The sequence below is a fragment of the Myodes glareolus genome, chromosome 24, assembly GCF_982192425.1.
Source record: "Myodes glareolus chromosome 24, mMyoGla1.1, whole genome shotgun sequence".
Classification (NCBI taxonomy): Eukaryota; Metazoa; Chordata; class Mammalia; order Rodentia; family Cricetidae; genus Myodes; species Myodes glareolus.
In genome coordinates this window covers 2,006,009-2,022,470 of record NC_142049.1, presented here as the reverse complement: position 1 = coordinate 2,022,470, position 16,462 = coordinate 2,006,009, and the positions used below count along the sequence as shown (strand labels likewise).

General features: G+C 40.0%; 1 protein-coding gene across 11 annotated transcripts in view; it reads right to left on the bottom strand.

Annotated features, from left to right (window-relative positions):
* The window catches only part of Emsy (EMSY transcriptional repressor, BRCA2 interacting), a 69,273-nt gene that overhangs the window by 14,822 nt on the left and 37,989 nt on the right, over positions 1-16,462 (bottom strand). For all 11 annotated transcript variants that reach the window (XM_048435084.3, XM_085682953.2, XM_085682950.2 and 8 more), the window contains 3 exons: positions 12,429-12,565; positions 9,672-9,845; positions 8,909-9,107 (listed from right to left, as the gene is read on the bottom strand). In XM_048435084.3, the coding sequence (XP_048291041.3) occupies positions 8,909-9,107; positions 9,672-9,845; positions 12,429-12,565 (510 nt within the window). The remainder of the gene's footprint in view (positions 1-8,908; positions 9,108-9,671; positions 9,846-12,428; positions 12,566-16,462) is intronic.

The window sequence follows — 16,462 nt, the reverse complement described above, 5'->3', positions numbered from 1 at the left end:
ATCAGAAAGTCTTCTGGTGGCTCAAAAAAAAAAAATGATTGAAACAAGGAAAGAGACTGCTTTTCCTTGTGCTGCTTAGTTAAAGCATCAGAAAGTCTTCTGGTGGCTCAAAAAAAAAAAAATACAAGAAAGAGCATGGAGGTCTACCCTCTGAAAACATTACATCTGAAAGTCAGGAGGATGCCCAAAAATACTGGAGCAAGGGAATAATTCTTATAATGAAACCATTTTCCTGAAGAAAATATACAAGAGGTTCACAATGTGTAATCACCATTAGACAGGTCAGAGGTGGTGGCACAGGCCTGAAAGCCAGAATATGGGAGGTGAAATAAGAGGAGCAGGAGTTTGAGATCAAACTGGACTATGTGAGACCCTGTCTTTAAGAAACAAAACCCCTGAGTAGAAAACATCACACCAGAGACACACCAGCTCTATTCAGTTTCCCACCACATGGGTAAGCCCAGCTGTTAGCCTGTAATGCCAAAGGCCACATGTTCACATAATAGAAGATGAAATACAGGAAATTTTGTTTGTTTGTTTGTTTAGAGACAAGGCAGCCAAAATTACCTTGACCTCATGAACCTCCTACTTCCACCTCCCAAGTGCTGGGATTTGCAGCATATACCACCTTGCTGTTTATACAGAAATGGGGATTGAACCCAGGCCTTCATGTATACCAAATAAGCACTTTTTCAACTGAAATACATCCCTAGTATCCCAATAATCAAAATTTTACCTTGAAACTGATTATACTACAAAAACACTATTTTATATAACTTAAGCTCTTAAAAATAAGAATGATGAGCACAAGCCTGTAGTGGAACAATGTTTTTGTACACTGTGAAGTTGTGCTGCTCTTGTTAATTTAATAAAGCGTTAAATGGCCAATAGCTAGGCAGAAAGAAGTATAGACAGGAACTCTGGGTACAGGGAGAACTCTGGGGAAAAGAAGGTTGGAGTGGCCAGCCAGATGGAGAGGGAGCAAGACACACAAGAAGGCAGGAAAATGCCATGAGTTATATGGCAGCATGTAAACTGATAAGTATGGGTTAAGTTGTAAGAACTAATTGGTAACAAGTCTAAGCTATCGGCCCAGCTTTTATAATTTATAAGTCTCTGTGTGGCTATTTGGGAGCTGGCAGGAGGGACAGAAAATTCAGCTACAAATGGCACCCAATATGCGTCCACATCCATCCACATAAAGCCTGAGAGTTTGAAACAGTAAAATGTGGCTTCCCGATGACCACACACTCTGGGGTGGGCTCAGTGCTAGCAACAAGCAGAGGGACAGCTCTTTTTAGAGGTCTGAGCACTTGCATGGGTTTATGAGCAGCAGTCGGCACCCTACTCAATGGCATTTGACTAGGTAGGAACATCTACAACAGCATGGACCCAGAAACTTCCCAAAGCTGGAGCAAGAAACATGTCTCCTGCCAGCACCTCCACCACGGTCAGGTTCTCAGGGAGCCACTAGCTGAGCTGTACAGCGGTTTAGAGTATAGACAGTCACAGAAAAACTAGCTTAAAAATAAAGTCCTTAAAGAAAGAGTAGCAACTAAAAAAAGAAAAGCCATGTAAAGACGAAAATTACAGGGAGTCAGCATCCTGAAAATGATGAGTGAGTGACAGCTGCTGACAGCACTGGGTTATGGATGCTGCTGGATCAAACCAACCTTTGTTTTCAGAGTATTGACTTCAAAATGCAAGAAGTTATAGTTTTGGGGAAGAAGTTATAGTTTTGTCCCAAGAGAAAACAAAAGGCTGAGGATTCATTCAGGGTTGAAGAAGATCAGGTTTGAGCAAGGAAGATCCCCTGGAAATCCTGGCTACAGACATAAAAAAAATAAAGCTAAAAAAACTACAGAACAGGTGATGTATATTTTATCTGCTCAAATATAAAACAAAAAAAATCATCTTTGGCTGACTTATGTACAACCACAGTCTATACTTGTGTTAATTCAGATATGTATGTTACCTTTTACCTTTGAAAGTTTATGTATTTTCAGAGCAAGGAGACCAGACAGCAATAAAAACGAAGGCCCAGGGGATCCAACACCTCAGAGTTCCTCAGTTGCAGTTTCCACACCCAGAATGCTTTAAGGCTGCTGGCTGAGACGGTCCAGCCTCAGACTACTCCAGTCAGGACTTGACTGGAGTATCCTGATTTCTCAGAGTTTCCCCCAAAGATGTTAGTGGCCCCAGACAACACAAGGCAGTCTAGAGAAAATAACGTCCACATTCCCAAGAAATGGGTTATGGATGGTTGTCATCATTTGGGAAGGCTAGTTATAAGTTATCATTGGTCATGGTCAGAAAAGAGTTAGATACACAGATCTCATTCTAAAGGAAAAAGGGGGGATATAGTATAGAAATGCTGGGTTTATTATTGAAGGCTTTATTAAACATTCTTTAATCCAAAAAGCAACTATTAACCTCAAAATATTTTACATTGGTATGGATTTTGGTTTATTGGTACAAGTTAAAGTTATTTTGTTATACTGTATGGATATACTCTACTCTGTTTGGGGTACTGTGTTTATGCTGCTCATAAGTTGCAATGTATAAGAAATACATCTCTAATAAGAAAACTTGTAGTCATATTAGGTATGTTTTCAAAGTTTAACAGATATTAGATAGATAGATGGTCTTCAAATACTTCAAAGACATACAGATTATGGTATTAAAGATGTTTAGTAACCTGAGGCTTTTCATGACAGTGAGACAAATCTGCTACCGACAGCACCAATCTACTTCAGAGAAGATGATGGGCATTGAAGAACCTCTACATGGAGTTTACTTTCTTTGTGGCAAACCTGGCCACTTGGGCAAGAAACTGCTCTTGCCTTGACTACTGACAGTATGCTGTCCAAATAGGACAAATAGAATACAAAAGAAAGTGACTGCTGAACTTTACCAAGACAAGGTAGGACAGGCCTTCAAATTTCCCTGCTTCTCAGAAAAGCCTGTCAGATATTCCAGGACTGTATATCAAAGATGGATGCCCAACACTGCAGAAGAACTTTGGGTGACTGTTCAGGTAGTCAGATGCCCCTGCCATTAGGTAATATTATTTCCTTTTGGCGTCTTTGATGGAGTTGAAGACTAAATAGTTAAATTTATAGCTTTCTTTAGTTATGATAAAAAGTAAATTAGGTATGAAACTTTAGATCCACAAAGACAAGATAGATAATACAGTAATTTTTCTAAATTTGCCAAAAACAAATGGACTGAATATTGTAACTCTAATTCTTGATAACTGTTTTTGTTGTATATAGTTTTACTATGTTAAAGTAAAAATCTTCCTTTTTATAATTAGACAAAAAGTGGTAAATGTGAACATATGTTGTTCTCATTGGTTTAATGAACAGCTAAATGGCCAATGGCTAAGCAGGCAGAGGTCCAGGTGGGAGAGCCAGAGGGAAAGCATGCTGGCTCCTTGAGATGTATGAAAACCTGGTTCTAGACTAGGGCAGACGTAAATGCAATGAGTTATGTGCCAACAGGTAGACTGATAAATATGGGCTAATTTAAGTTGTATGAGCTAATTTGTAACAAGTTTAACCTATCAGTGAAGCTTTCATAGTTAATAAGAAGTCTTGGGGGCTGGAGAAATGGCTCAGAGGTTGGGAGCATTGCCTGCTCTTCCAAAGGTCCTGACTTCAATTCCCAGCAACCACATGGCTCAAAACCATCTGTAATGGGGCCTGGTGCCCTCTTCTCACTTGCAGGCATACATACAGACAGAATATTGTATACATAATAAATAAATTTTTTTAAAAAAAAAAAAGAAGTCTCGGTGTGGTTATTTGGGAGCTGGCACGCAGGACAGAATAATGTGCCTACAAACCTATAATCTGAGCACCCAGGAGGAACATAAATTGGATGTCATATAATCTGAGCCATATAGTTTCAGACCAGTCTGGGTTTCTGTCTCAAAAACAAACAAATTCTCATTGATGATATAGGCAAAGAGAGTCTCTGTAATCCAACTCTGAGATATACTGAATATTGAAAGTAGGGACAGTGCAAAAATATGGTGGAAAAGATAGGAAAAGAGTAACAAATTTCTGTACAGAAATGCTAACCAAGTAACATCTCCTCAAATAAAACCATTCCATAGGGGTTGGGAGACTGTGCCATCTCTTTCTGTCTACATTACGATACAAAATGAGAATGTGGCCCTAGGAGAAAACTCTTCACAGTCTTCCCCTCTTGTGCTCTTTTAGCTTAGGCTCAGACCTAGTGATGACTCGATCACGGGACACTTGGAGGCTGATCTGACTATTACTACTTGTTTCTGCAATGTGCACTCAGGTGTCCATCCTTCCGACACTTTAACATGACAATGTGGTACTGGCATGCCTAGAACTAGACTTCCAGACTTCTCAAGGATGGTGACCTGCTGCAGATTTTCCTTACATGTTATAACAATTATTTACTGAAAGTCTTCTATGTACCAGAAATACATACTTTAGTATTACATTCAAAGGCAAACCCAGGCATCTCTATGCCTTTGTCATAAACTGTCTATACCATACTCTCATAGTCTCTAGACCTCTGGGTCAGAAGGGACTTAGAGGTTAATGTTACCATCCATCCACCGTTGAGTCCCACAGGCAGCGCCATCAGAGAACCCACGGCTCTCTAACAGTTCCTTCATTCCTCTTGTGCTGCTGTGACATAAAAAATCTCCTTGTGGTTTCTACAACAGTACTGTTGTCTCTCTGCTTACCCACAGAGACCCAATCACTTCCTTCATCTATGTCACAGACCACAACATGACTACTCCCAAACAATCTATCCCCACCAATCCTTTCTCACAGAAAATGATTCCCAGATGTTTACCTCCCTAAGCCATCTCTTCTAAGCTAAGCCCAAGTTGTCTATATTCCTTCCTTCTATGTACTAAGTACTAAATACTGCCCCAATGTTCTAGAGAACATCAATTCCACAAAATTTTCTGCAAAAGAGGGTTCTGTTGTCAAAAACACTGGGAAAAATTTTATATTATGTAATTATATATCCTAGTTTTCACCCTTAACAATATAAATTACCAAATAAATTAGCTAATGAAGTTCTGCAAAAAAAAAAAAGAAAGAAAGAAAGGAAAAAAAAAAGGTGTTTTTTTAAATCGTCTTCACTCTAAATCCCTAAGATGATGGATCTCCAGGAACTAAGTTCTGACGTAAACAATGTCTTTATGACACTTATTCTCACATCTGCCTCATGCTCAGCTCCTGGAGATCTCCACTCTGAATTCATCTCCCTGTTTTCTTCTGGTTTGCTTACTATAATCTTGCATTTAATCCACTTTAAAACCTTATAGATGGACGGTGGTGGTGCACACCTTCAACCCCAGCAATCAGGAGAGAGAGGCATGGAGATCTCTCAGGCCAGCTTGGTCTACAAAGCAACTTCCAGGACAGCTAGGGGTACATAAAGAAACCCTGTCTTAAAAAACAAAAAACAAACAACCTCCCCACCAAAAAAAAGAAAGAAAAAGGCCTTTAGAGATAAAACTGGATATAAATGAACAAACCAACACTTTTTCTAAAAGTCTGGAAACCAGGAAGGATACCCTTTGTAAATATAAGGAAAAAAAAAAACACAGAAGAAATATTTAGGAATGGGGGAAAAAAGCACAGTAGCTTCAGAAAACAAAAATATATGGCCTGATTTCCAGTGAGTGACCTAGGCAAAAGTGTCTTTGATCTAAGAGTCTTGGTTAACTCACTGTCTGCCGGTATCCAAGCAACAGTCTAGAGCTCCTGCAAGGTTAGGAGAAACTGCAAAGGGGAGACAATGGTTTGGAATGAGGGAATTAAAATGAGTTTATAAGCATGAAGCTTACTCATTCCCTGGTTATTATTATCATTGAGACAATAACAGAGAAAGAAATAATAATAAAAGTACAAAACAAAGTGATTAACATTTAAAAAGAAGTATCAGAGCATAACGTGGTGTGATGAACCCTGCCGGGGTTCAAGTCTCACAGCAGGAAGACATCCAAGGCGTCTACTCTACTATGAAGAGACAGTTCAGGGCTCAGCTATGCGAGGAAGACGTCCAAGGCATCTACTCTACTATGAAGAGACAGTTCAGGGCTCAGCTATGCGGCCGGGATGTCTCCTTGTGGGGGTGAATATACTAAGTAGGAACCTTAGGACTTTTGAAGCAAAAAAGAAAAAAGAAAAAAAAGACTGATTCTTCCTTAGAATAAAACAAAGAATAATGAACTTTAAAGAATCATCTACAGATGTTAAAACTGTGGATAAGTGATTAATGAGGAACCCTGTGGTTACAGTCTCAGAGTACCTCCTCCCAGAGAGGGATATGCTAACTTCACAGTGGGGAAAACCAGAAGCAGGCATCCTAACCAAATGGCTGGCCAGGGTCACATAGTGACAAGAGGAGGGGCAAACGGAAGAGAAAGATGATGGCAACAACGTGATGGCTGCATGCATTACAGCTGAGCATAATGTGTGACCCTGGGCTGGATGTGACTAGGAGACAAAGCCATAGGACCCATCACTTATCAACTGGTAGTATGGAAATATGAATTATAAATTAGATAATAGTACTATTAATGACATTAAATTCTTGACTTTGATAATGGTGATTTAGTAGCAAAAAGAATAGCCTATAACAAACAGAGACCTAAAAATGTAATTTAGAGATAAAAGGATTTGGTACCTATAACTACTCTCAACTGGCTGAAAAAACTTTAAAATTGTACACACATACAATGGACACAACAGAAAAGAAACTAGAGACAGAAGCAATAATGCAGTGATGTGGATAGTGTTCACTGGGAGAGCGTATGTTTGGCCACGTATAAGTTTATCGGTTTCATCCTCAGAATCAAAAATAAAATACAAAAATAAAACCAGGGCTGGAGAGATAGCTCAGTGGTTAAGAACACTGGCTGCTCACACCTTTGTATAACTCTAGTCCCTGAAGAACAAATGCTCTATTCTGATCTCTTCCAGAACATCAGTACATAAACATATATGCAGGCAAAACACTCACACACATATAGAATAAAATTTAAAAAAATAAAATAAAACCACCAATCAAACAAACAGAACAAAATATAAGTAACTAGGAATGACTGGTAATAAGAGCCACACATGACTAGTTTACATACTGATTCACACTCAGTAGAAAGAAAAAACAGATATTAGTAAAGTAAGTTGCAAATTATTACAATCCCTGATAGCAGGCTGAAGAAAATTATCTACTTTCTAAAATCGGTGTTAGAGTGTTTATTAAAATCAACAGCTTTTTTTTTGTAATTAACAAGCTTACAAAGATCATCTTAAATTCTACTTGTTTTGTGAATGAATGTTTCTCATTTTCTTGGAGTGTGGACTTTTAGCCTTTGGAATAATTTTGTTTGTTACTAACAAAAACTTGTATGCTGCAATTGTAAGTAAATCTTTTTAAATCTCCTGGTCTAACTCTAAGTTCCTACAGCAGGGAGAAGTAGTCAGGTGTGGTGACTTGGAAAACAAAAGCAGGAGGAGCACAAGGTCAAGGTCATTACAGAGAGGAAAGCTTGTGAAACTCTTTCTTTAAGGTGGGAGCAGGAATGAGGCACGAACTGTATTTCTCAACATATATAGGGTCTAACACAATTCTTAGTACATAGTACAAACCAACAAATAATTGTCAACAAACATCAAATTATGTAAAACAAATGTGAAGGCATAGTTGAAGAATTAAAAATAATGAAGGGTACGATATCAAAAAAATGTGCTTCCTAACAGTGTTTAAAAAATAAAAAAGCAGCAGGTATGCCAGCAAGGCTGATGCAGAGGAAGAGAGGAGTAAGGACTATGAGAAAAAAAGGATATTTTTGCTTAGCTGCAACAGAGTGCATAAGCACAGACACAAACATAAGTGGAAAAACCCTAATCCAAAAAGCTCCATGAACTGAAACTTTCTGAGCTAAGCGACACGACCAGCAGAAAATCCCACATCCGACCTCACAGGACGGTCAGTCAGAGCATGTGCAAGAAAAAAACCTGGAAACTTACCCTCAGACTAAATGTATAGGGTTTATAGGAAACATATATGAATATCATGTTTAAACTTGATCCCATCAGTAAGATCTCTCCTCTCTCTCTCATGCATGCATGCACGCGCATGCATACACAAACACTAACACACAAATTCAAAATCTGAAATCAAGACACTTGTTATCCCAAGTATTTCAGACAGGATCCTCTGTTTGTAGCACCCAATAAGGGCAGTAAGGATGATTGAGTCATATGAACAGAAGACAATGTCTCAGAGCTTCAGAGTAGACCCTGAGTGTGTATTCTGAGACTTCCAGAAAAACGTCATAATGACGGTAATACTGAAAATTATCTCCTACTGTGATATTCAGTTTCTAATAACTTTGAGAGTTAAAGGAAATGTTACTCATCATTAGGCAGAATAACAAACATAAACTAAGACTCCATACAAACAGGGGTGCACAGTTACCCACCTTCCGATCACCTCTGGCCACTTGACTCTTTCTCAAGGTTTAGCAATAATCAATTCTAAAAGCACATTCCTTTTCTTATATACTTCTACTTACCCAAACCAAAGAGTAGAACATAAACATTACCATCTGGAAACCACAGCTCTGCCCAGATCAACACTACCTACCTGATAAAAACATCACCTTTAATCTATCAACGATTTGATAAACATTTGACATGAGGTAAGAATGGTAAGCTATATCAAAATGAAACATCAACTTGCTTATTAGACAGGCAAAAAATAAAAACAAATCAAATCAAATAAAAAAACTACGGGCATACAAGTTTGGTTTGGAGTCCCTAGAGGAAAACAGCTGTTTCAAGACTGAGGCACAATGTTATCGGGTTTGTGTAATCAGAAGTACAGTAAGTCTTACCTTGGGAACTCTGGGAGGACTCCGTGGAAGAGGAACTACTATCTGTGTAACCCTGTGGTTCTTCTTTTCCTTCCTGAGTAGACGAATTACCAGCCTCTGCGACCCTGGATGCTTGCTGTAATGTTTCTGTTACCAGCTGCCTTGTTTGTTCACTAACAACTGTAGCTTGAAATGTCACTGGTTTGGGTTTAATGAGAACCTAGAAGAAAATCAGAAACATGCCCAGATGAAATTTCAGAGCACCATTTATATGCTAAAGTAGCCAGGCAGGGTACTTTATGCCTATTACCCCAGCACTTGGGATGGGCTAGAAGACTGTCGCTAAGTCCAAGACAGCTTTGGCTAGAACGAAATCCTGTCTCTAAAAGAAACAAACAACAACAAAAGCTAAACTTCTAGGCCACTTCCAGGTAAAGAAATTACCATTATGTATATTTATTATTAGGTTTTGGGTCCAGTATTGCTTACCAAAGACTATTTCACTCCACAGATGAACTAGAAGCTAAGCTATATACAATATTTTAAATGGGACATGCCAAACTGCAACAGCTACAATTCTTTTTATTTTTTCGTGTGTCTGTGTGTGTATATGGATGCCCTCAGGGGCCAGAAGAGGGTTTTGAATCCTCTAGAGCTGGAGTTCCCAATGTGAGTACTCAGAATGAAACTCTGGTCTTCTGGAGAAAAGAAAAGGGAAGAAAATTTCTACCTGGGAATTTTAAATATTCAAAAGGCAAGAAAAGTTACCACATCTTACAGATACCTGCGTTTTTCCTTGTTGTCCATAGACAATTTTTGTGGGGATGATTTTAGCTGCTGGCTGGACTGTGGAACCTATTCCTTTGGGCTGTGTTACAATCATCTTGGTGATGGGTCTTGTAGCAGTAATGATAGCTGGCTTTGCTCCAGCTGGCACTGTCTGAAGAGTCTTTTCTCCCTAAATTGAAGTCAATCATTATTCAGGAGATTTATATGCATTTTATTAAAACAAACAAACAAACAACTGCCATTTTATTGAAAAAGGACAGAAAGATTAACAGGATGGGAAAAGGACTGTAGATTATGCAACAAAGTACACAAAAGTGATTTAAAAATCCTGAACTTAGTTAAATATTATAAGTCATCTGATCAACTTTCTAGCCAGAAGAAAATTTAGGTAAGTTTTTAAAAATCACCACATCTGAGAACATCTAAGAACTTTTACAGCCCTACTCATAGAATACCTATATTAAAACAGAAATTTCTGGAAGAACATACACTAAAACCTTAACAACTGTTATATCCAAGAGTTGAAATTGTAAGTCATTTCCCACACTAATTTTTACTTTTTAATAACCTGAGGTGAATTATTTATGTAACAAAAAATGGTGCAGTATACCAGCAGATAAACATACACATACAAGGAAGTCAAGCATAGAGAAATATAAAGGAGCACAAAGAAGGATGCTGTAGAAAGAACTATGGGAAAGATAAAAAGACAAAAGATATTAACATTCTTTCCAAGGTTATATGGAGGGAAGGGGGAAGAAAACAAAGCATTTCTCATGTCTTACTAGTATGTTACAAATACCACTTTAGTCCATTACAGATTCAAGCCCATTAACCTTTCACCGTCTCCTGAATTTTCACCTGCTTTATTCTGTCTCTCTTTCTGTGTGCGTGTGTGCGTGTGTGTGTGTGTGTGTGTGTGTGTGTGTGTGTGTGTGCGCGCGCGTGCGCACTGCTAGAGATTGAACCCAAGGCTTCATACATGCTAGGTAAATGCTCTACTACTAATCCATACTCTCAGCCCTTTGTTTCCTTCTGAAGTACCAATTTCTGGTCACAGTTTTAATATCAGCATAGTTTTATACAGCAATTTTATAATTTTCAAATTAAATTTCATAAAAGCTAGCAGTTTTCACATTAGCAGTTTTTTTTTAATTTTAGCTATCATCATCATAGATGTGTAGCTTTCAAACTTAGCAATTGGTAAGCTGAAACCAACCAGGTGAGCTGTCTAAAGAGTAGCCATTCAGAATTCATATCTAAATCTGGGCCTAAAAATGATAAAGCTAACTATCAGCTCCAATGATCTAAAAGAAGCAGCGTGTCTCAACCAGGTGGTCACTGCAGCAGTGCTCCCAGAAAGAGCTGTGATTTGTCCTCCAACAGCTGCTGGTTCGCAAGTGTGCAGCCTGCTGATCTGAAAATGGCCTGGCAGCCTGTGCAACACTGTGACCACACAGAACCCACATTCAGCTTGCAGGATGTCATGTGGGAACGCTCCTCGCATGGATGCAGGTCGGGAGCAGGAGCATGTGCTCTGTGTGCTGATGACAACGGCCCCATAGACCGATTCACTTACTTTACTGGCGTTTCCTGCCAAATTACTGCTCAAGAATCTACTAGACAAAATTCAGACACGACTCTTAGATCCCCCATAGCAGACAAAATACCCTGCGGGAGGGAGGCAGTTTCAAGACAGGGTTTCTCTGGGTAACAGCTCTGGCTGTCCTGGAACTCCCAAATGCTGGGATTACAGGTGTGCATCACCACCACACAGCTATACCCTTCTTTGTATTATAAATTCAAATACTACAGAATCCTGGCTTTCCTGCTGAATTGCAATGTAAATTCAAAACGGCCTAATGTGGACCATTTTCAACATTATAAAAGACATGGTGCATAAGCTTCTAGGACCGACTTCTAGTGAGATCAGAAAAGGTAAAGATGCTGCTGAGCCTGAGCACTTAGATATCAAGGACAGTGAGAAGCCAGTGACTGAGAACTTCCCATGTGTTGTTAGACACTGTTCTAAGCACTGTCAAAACACCCATCATCACCCCACTGTAGACAGGAAGAAATAAAAGATTACAGTGGCTAATAAGCCACCCAAAGTCAAAGAACAACAGTGAAACAAAGCCTAAATGTGTCTAAGTCCAACCTCTTAACAACTGCCTTCAGAGTCTAAAATGGGAAAAATGGGGGCGGGGGGGGGGGGATAAGCAACAAACCTTACGCAACAAATCCCCATCTATCAATTTTATCTTAAACTCAAATATTTTTGTTTGTCCAGCGTAAATCAAACACTAATCTACTGGTCATAACCAGGAATAAAATTGTTCCAAGTCTTCCTGCAGTTAAGCAGGAATTCTCCTTCTGCATGAAATCGAGCACGCAAGCCATGGTCACAAGCCAACTCGCTACGAGCAGTTATGAACAACATGCTTTCAGACTACTGTGAAAATGGCATCAGCAGAAGACAGATAAATGTGATTCTGTCACAGTACTAGGGACTCAAGCTGGTCCACCCGCTGTGGGGTTCTGATGTCGGATGGCCTTTAAAATACTTAGTGGAGGGATGGAGGAATGACTCAGAGGTTAAGAGCACCAGCTGCTCTTCCAGAGGGCCCAGGGGATCCAGTACCCTCACACAGACATACATGGAGGCAACACACCAATGTACATAAAATAAAAATAAATTATTTTTTTAAAAAATGTTTATTGGACTACTGAGTGTGTTCAAGGTCTTACTTACTCCAGCATTTAGCAATGTTGTGACAACGTTTTTGCCAGGGAGGCCTTGAATGGTCGTTCCTTTTCCTGTGGTCTTTTGAACAACAATCACATTGGGCTTGGAGGTCATTGGGATTGTAGTGATTTTGGTAGTCGTTCCTTAGAGAGTGGGAAGAAAAGGAGGCCTGAGTTAAGGACTAGTGATACTTGGTTGTTCCTGTGTATGATGTATACAAGTAATACATGACTACACAATGTCATCGTTAGGTGATGTGAGTGTGATCCTAAGGACAAAAATGAAGGCTTGGAATAGTAAATTCTAAATCACCCCCAGGATAATAAATATTTAAATAAAAACTTAAAGATTTCTAAGACGGTTTAACTATGTAGCCTTAGCTGGGCTGGAATTCACTATGTAGAGCAAGCTGGCCTCAAAATCAAAGAGATCTGCCTACCTCTGTCTCTGTCTCTGCCTCCCAAGTGCTGGGATTAAAGGCGTGCACCACCACAGCCCAGCAAGAAGTGAGTCTTAAAGCAACCCTCTTCTGAAAATCTGAGGACCTACACCAAATTCCAAGTCTACAACTATCACTGTCCATTTCTCCATCAGCACTCTTCCTGACTGGTTTAAAATTAAACAGAGATCTTATGACACGTGTTTCCCTCAAATCTAATACTAAATTTATGTGGCCAGCATGACGGAAAAACTCTTCAAAAAAGGAACATTAGAGGCATATATCAAAATTCACTAAATTGTAGAAAGGATTTATAAAAAGACATAAAACAGTTGTGTGTGGTAGTCAAGCCCTGTAATCCCAGCATCTGAGAGGTGAGGGCAGGAGGATTGTGAGTTTTAACCCAGCTTGCTCTAGAGTAAGACTCTACCTTAGGAAAAAAAAAAAAAAAACAAGAAAAAGTGAACACAGATATGTAGATCAAGTGACAGTCAGTATGTGCGCCTACGTGTGCGCAGCTCTAGAGACTCAAAGGAGGAAGTAGACTTCCAGGGCAAACTGTTCTCAGCCATTAAGATCCGCTTTCTTATTAATCTACGTGAGATAATTCAGCCTCAGGAAAACAAGCATCTCATGCTCTCCCTCATATCAGGATCAACAGGTGTCAGCAAAGGAAGGAGAGCCGGGTGGTGGTGGTGCACGCTTTAAACCCAGCACGTGGGAGGCAGAGGCAGGCGGATCTCTGTGAGCTGGAAGACAGCCTGCTCTACAAGAGCAAGTTCCAGGACGGGCTCCAAAGCTACAGAGAAACCCTGTCTCGAAAAACCATTTAAAAAGAAAAAAAAAAAAAAAAAGGAAGGAAGGAAGGAGGGCGAGCAAAAGGGGCATCAAAGTGGAAAGGGGGCTACTAGTGGGAGCAGGAGGGAAGAAAGGAGGGACAGGGATGGGGCTCAAGAGGGTAAAGAAACAACAAAATAATAGTTGTTTGAAAACGGCATAATAAGCCTAATTTTCTCTAAGACAGATAAAAGATCTAACTTCTAAGTGTATATGTAACTCTACTGACAGAAATATAGTGTCCTTCCCTCTAGAATCTGCTTCTCTCCCACCTATCAAATCTATCTACTATCAAATTTGTGCTCTATATTCTAACTGTCCAAGTTAAAGGCCTGGTACAGACTTTGGATTCCTGCCTTGAGTCCCTGTACCTGCCAAAAAATATGACCTTTTCACGTCACTGATGGCTCGGTGTGTAGCCGAGGGTTCATCAGCAACACGTCTCTAAACATGACAGCCACGCAAGCGCACTCAACACTGCTCACCTCTGCTTCGCTCCTCCATTTCAAGCTTCTCCATCTCCCAGTTTTGACATTTTACACCAAACCCAGCATCCTAAATTAAGCCTTTACACCAAGACTCTAAAACAGGTTAAATTGGTTTTAAAGAGTATTCCTAATACCCCACTCTTCCCTCTTGAAGGTCACAACACTACGTGTGGGCTAACAGGGTGGCACAGCAGGTAAAGCTACTTGCTCACCACTCTTGAAGACTGAATGTAATCCTTAAGTCCCACAGGGTAGAAGGAGAGAACCAACTCCTGCAAGTTGTCCTCTGACCTCGGCACCCCCATTCCCCAAAATAAGTATCAAAACCAACCAACAAAAATAGCAGCTTACATAACCATATTAGCGCCTCCTGTTCACAGGGAACACAAACAGACGACAAACTATGAGGCTTCTCACACTGATCAACCAGGTTCACACTCCTGTGTGGAGCTTCCATCTACATCTTTCCCTCAGTGTGCTGGCTTCATACTGAGAATATTAGGCACAAGTCTACTTTTGCTCCTTAAATTTTCTGTGCCTAAGAAAGCAGGCAGATTCTACTTTTCTACAGGCCTGTGCAGTGAATGTTTAAATACAGAATGGGCATGCAACAAAAACACAACTAATATATTTGCAAAAATATTACATAAAGTTGTATTATTTTCCACTGGAAAATATTAGCATTCCTTACAAGAATTTCAAATCAACATATTATATGAAGTAATTTTACACCAAGAATAATAGGGTTCTAGTTCTAAGATTTATTCAGAAGGGGCCTGGGAGATGATTCAGAGCTTGCTGCACTTGCCAAGGACCTGAGGTCAGTTCTCAGCACCCACACAGGGCCTCATTACCATCCATAATTCCAGGTCCAAGGGATCCAATACCCTCTTGTGCCCTCCATGGGCACCAGGCACGTACATGGTGAACGAACACACACACACACACACACACACACAGACACACACACACAGACACACGCACACATGCACGCACGCAGACAAAACACTCATACACATAAAATAAATCTAAAAAATGTTTAAAGAATTATGAAGCAATCTGCTACATTGGGGCAATCCTGCTATAATTCTTCACAATATACTTGCTGTTGTGTAGCAATATTCAATACCCAAAACCTCATCAGTCCAAGGTGCCACTCAGCAGGCATATGGGAAAAATCGTTTTCTTCCTTCAACTACACTGTTAATACGTGAGCCACGATAAATCACAGGAACCAAGCTGCCCATTGCTCACTTAAGGCAACTTTAACCTTGATTAATTCTACTCCGTCACATATGATTGTGTAGGCCTTTTTAGATACTGGGAAATTATCAAATATTTGGTAATGGAAAAGTGGGTTTACAAAAATGACCTCAAGCCGGGCGGTGGTGGCGCACGCCTTTAATCCCAGCACTCGGGAGGCAGAGGCAGGCGGATCTCTGTGAGTTCGAGGCCAGCCTGGGCTACAAGAGCTAGTTCCAGGACAGGCACCAAAAAACTACAGAGAAACCCTGTCTCAAAAAAAAAAAAAAAAAAAGAAAAAACAAAAATGACCTCAAACAATCATAAACTATGCTTTTAAATTAACACCAAAATATAAGGGTCTTTTGGTCTTAAGATAAAACTTGCTTAACAACTGATTTTATTAACATGCACTAAAACATCTACTGAGTTCTTATAAATGTTTTGCAATTCAGGAGACAGTTGTAAATCAAGTCTACCAGTTTAATGCAGGGGATGGGAGGGGGTATTGACAATACCAAATGGGAGGAAGAGGACTAAGAGAAAACAAGTATAACATTGCCCTAGTCTGGAACAGCAGTCTTTTCTAGAATGACCAGTATTAAATGCTTGAAATTCCAGTGTACATGTCTGACCTACGGAGAAGTCTATGCAAAAAAGTTACACATCCAAAAAGAAAAGAAGGCCATGGCTGGGCTTTCACAGTGGAGGATCTGCAGTTCTCATAATACAGCAGAACCCGCACAAGTGGGCTAGCACCTTGTTTTCCTTTAGTTTGGTTTTTAAGATTTTTTTTTCTTTTGCAGTTCCAGGAACCAGGCCCAGGATCTTGCTCACGCTAGGCAACTGTTCAGGTACCCGAGCTTCACTGCAGTCAATTTAGGATCTGTTTTTCCCCCTGGTTTTTTGAGGCAGGGGTTTCTCTGTATAGCCCTGGCTGTCCTGGAACTCTCACTCTGTAGATCAGGCTGGCCTTGAAGTTGGAGAGTTGCCTGCCTCTGCCTCCCAAGTGCTGGGATTAAAGGTGTGTGCCA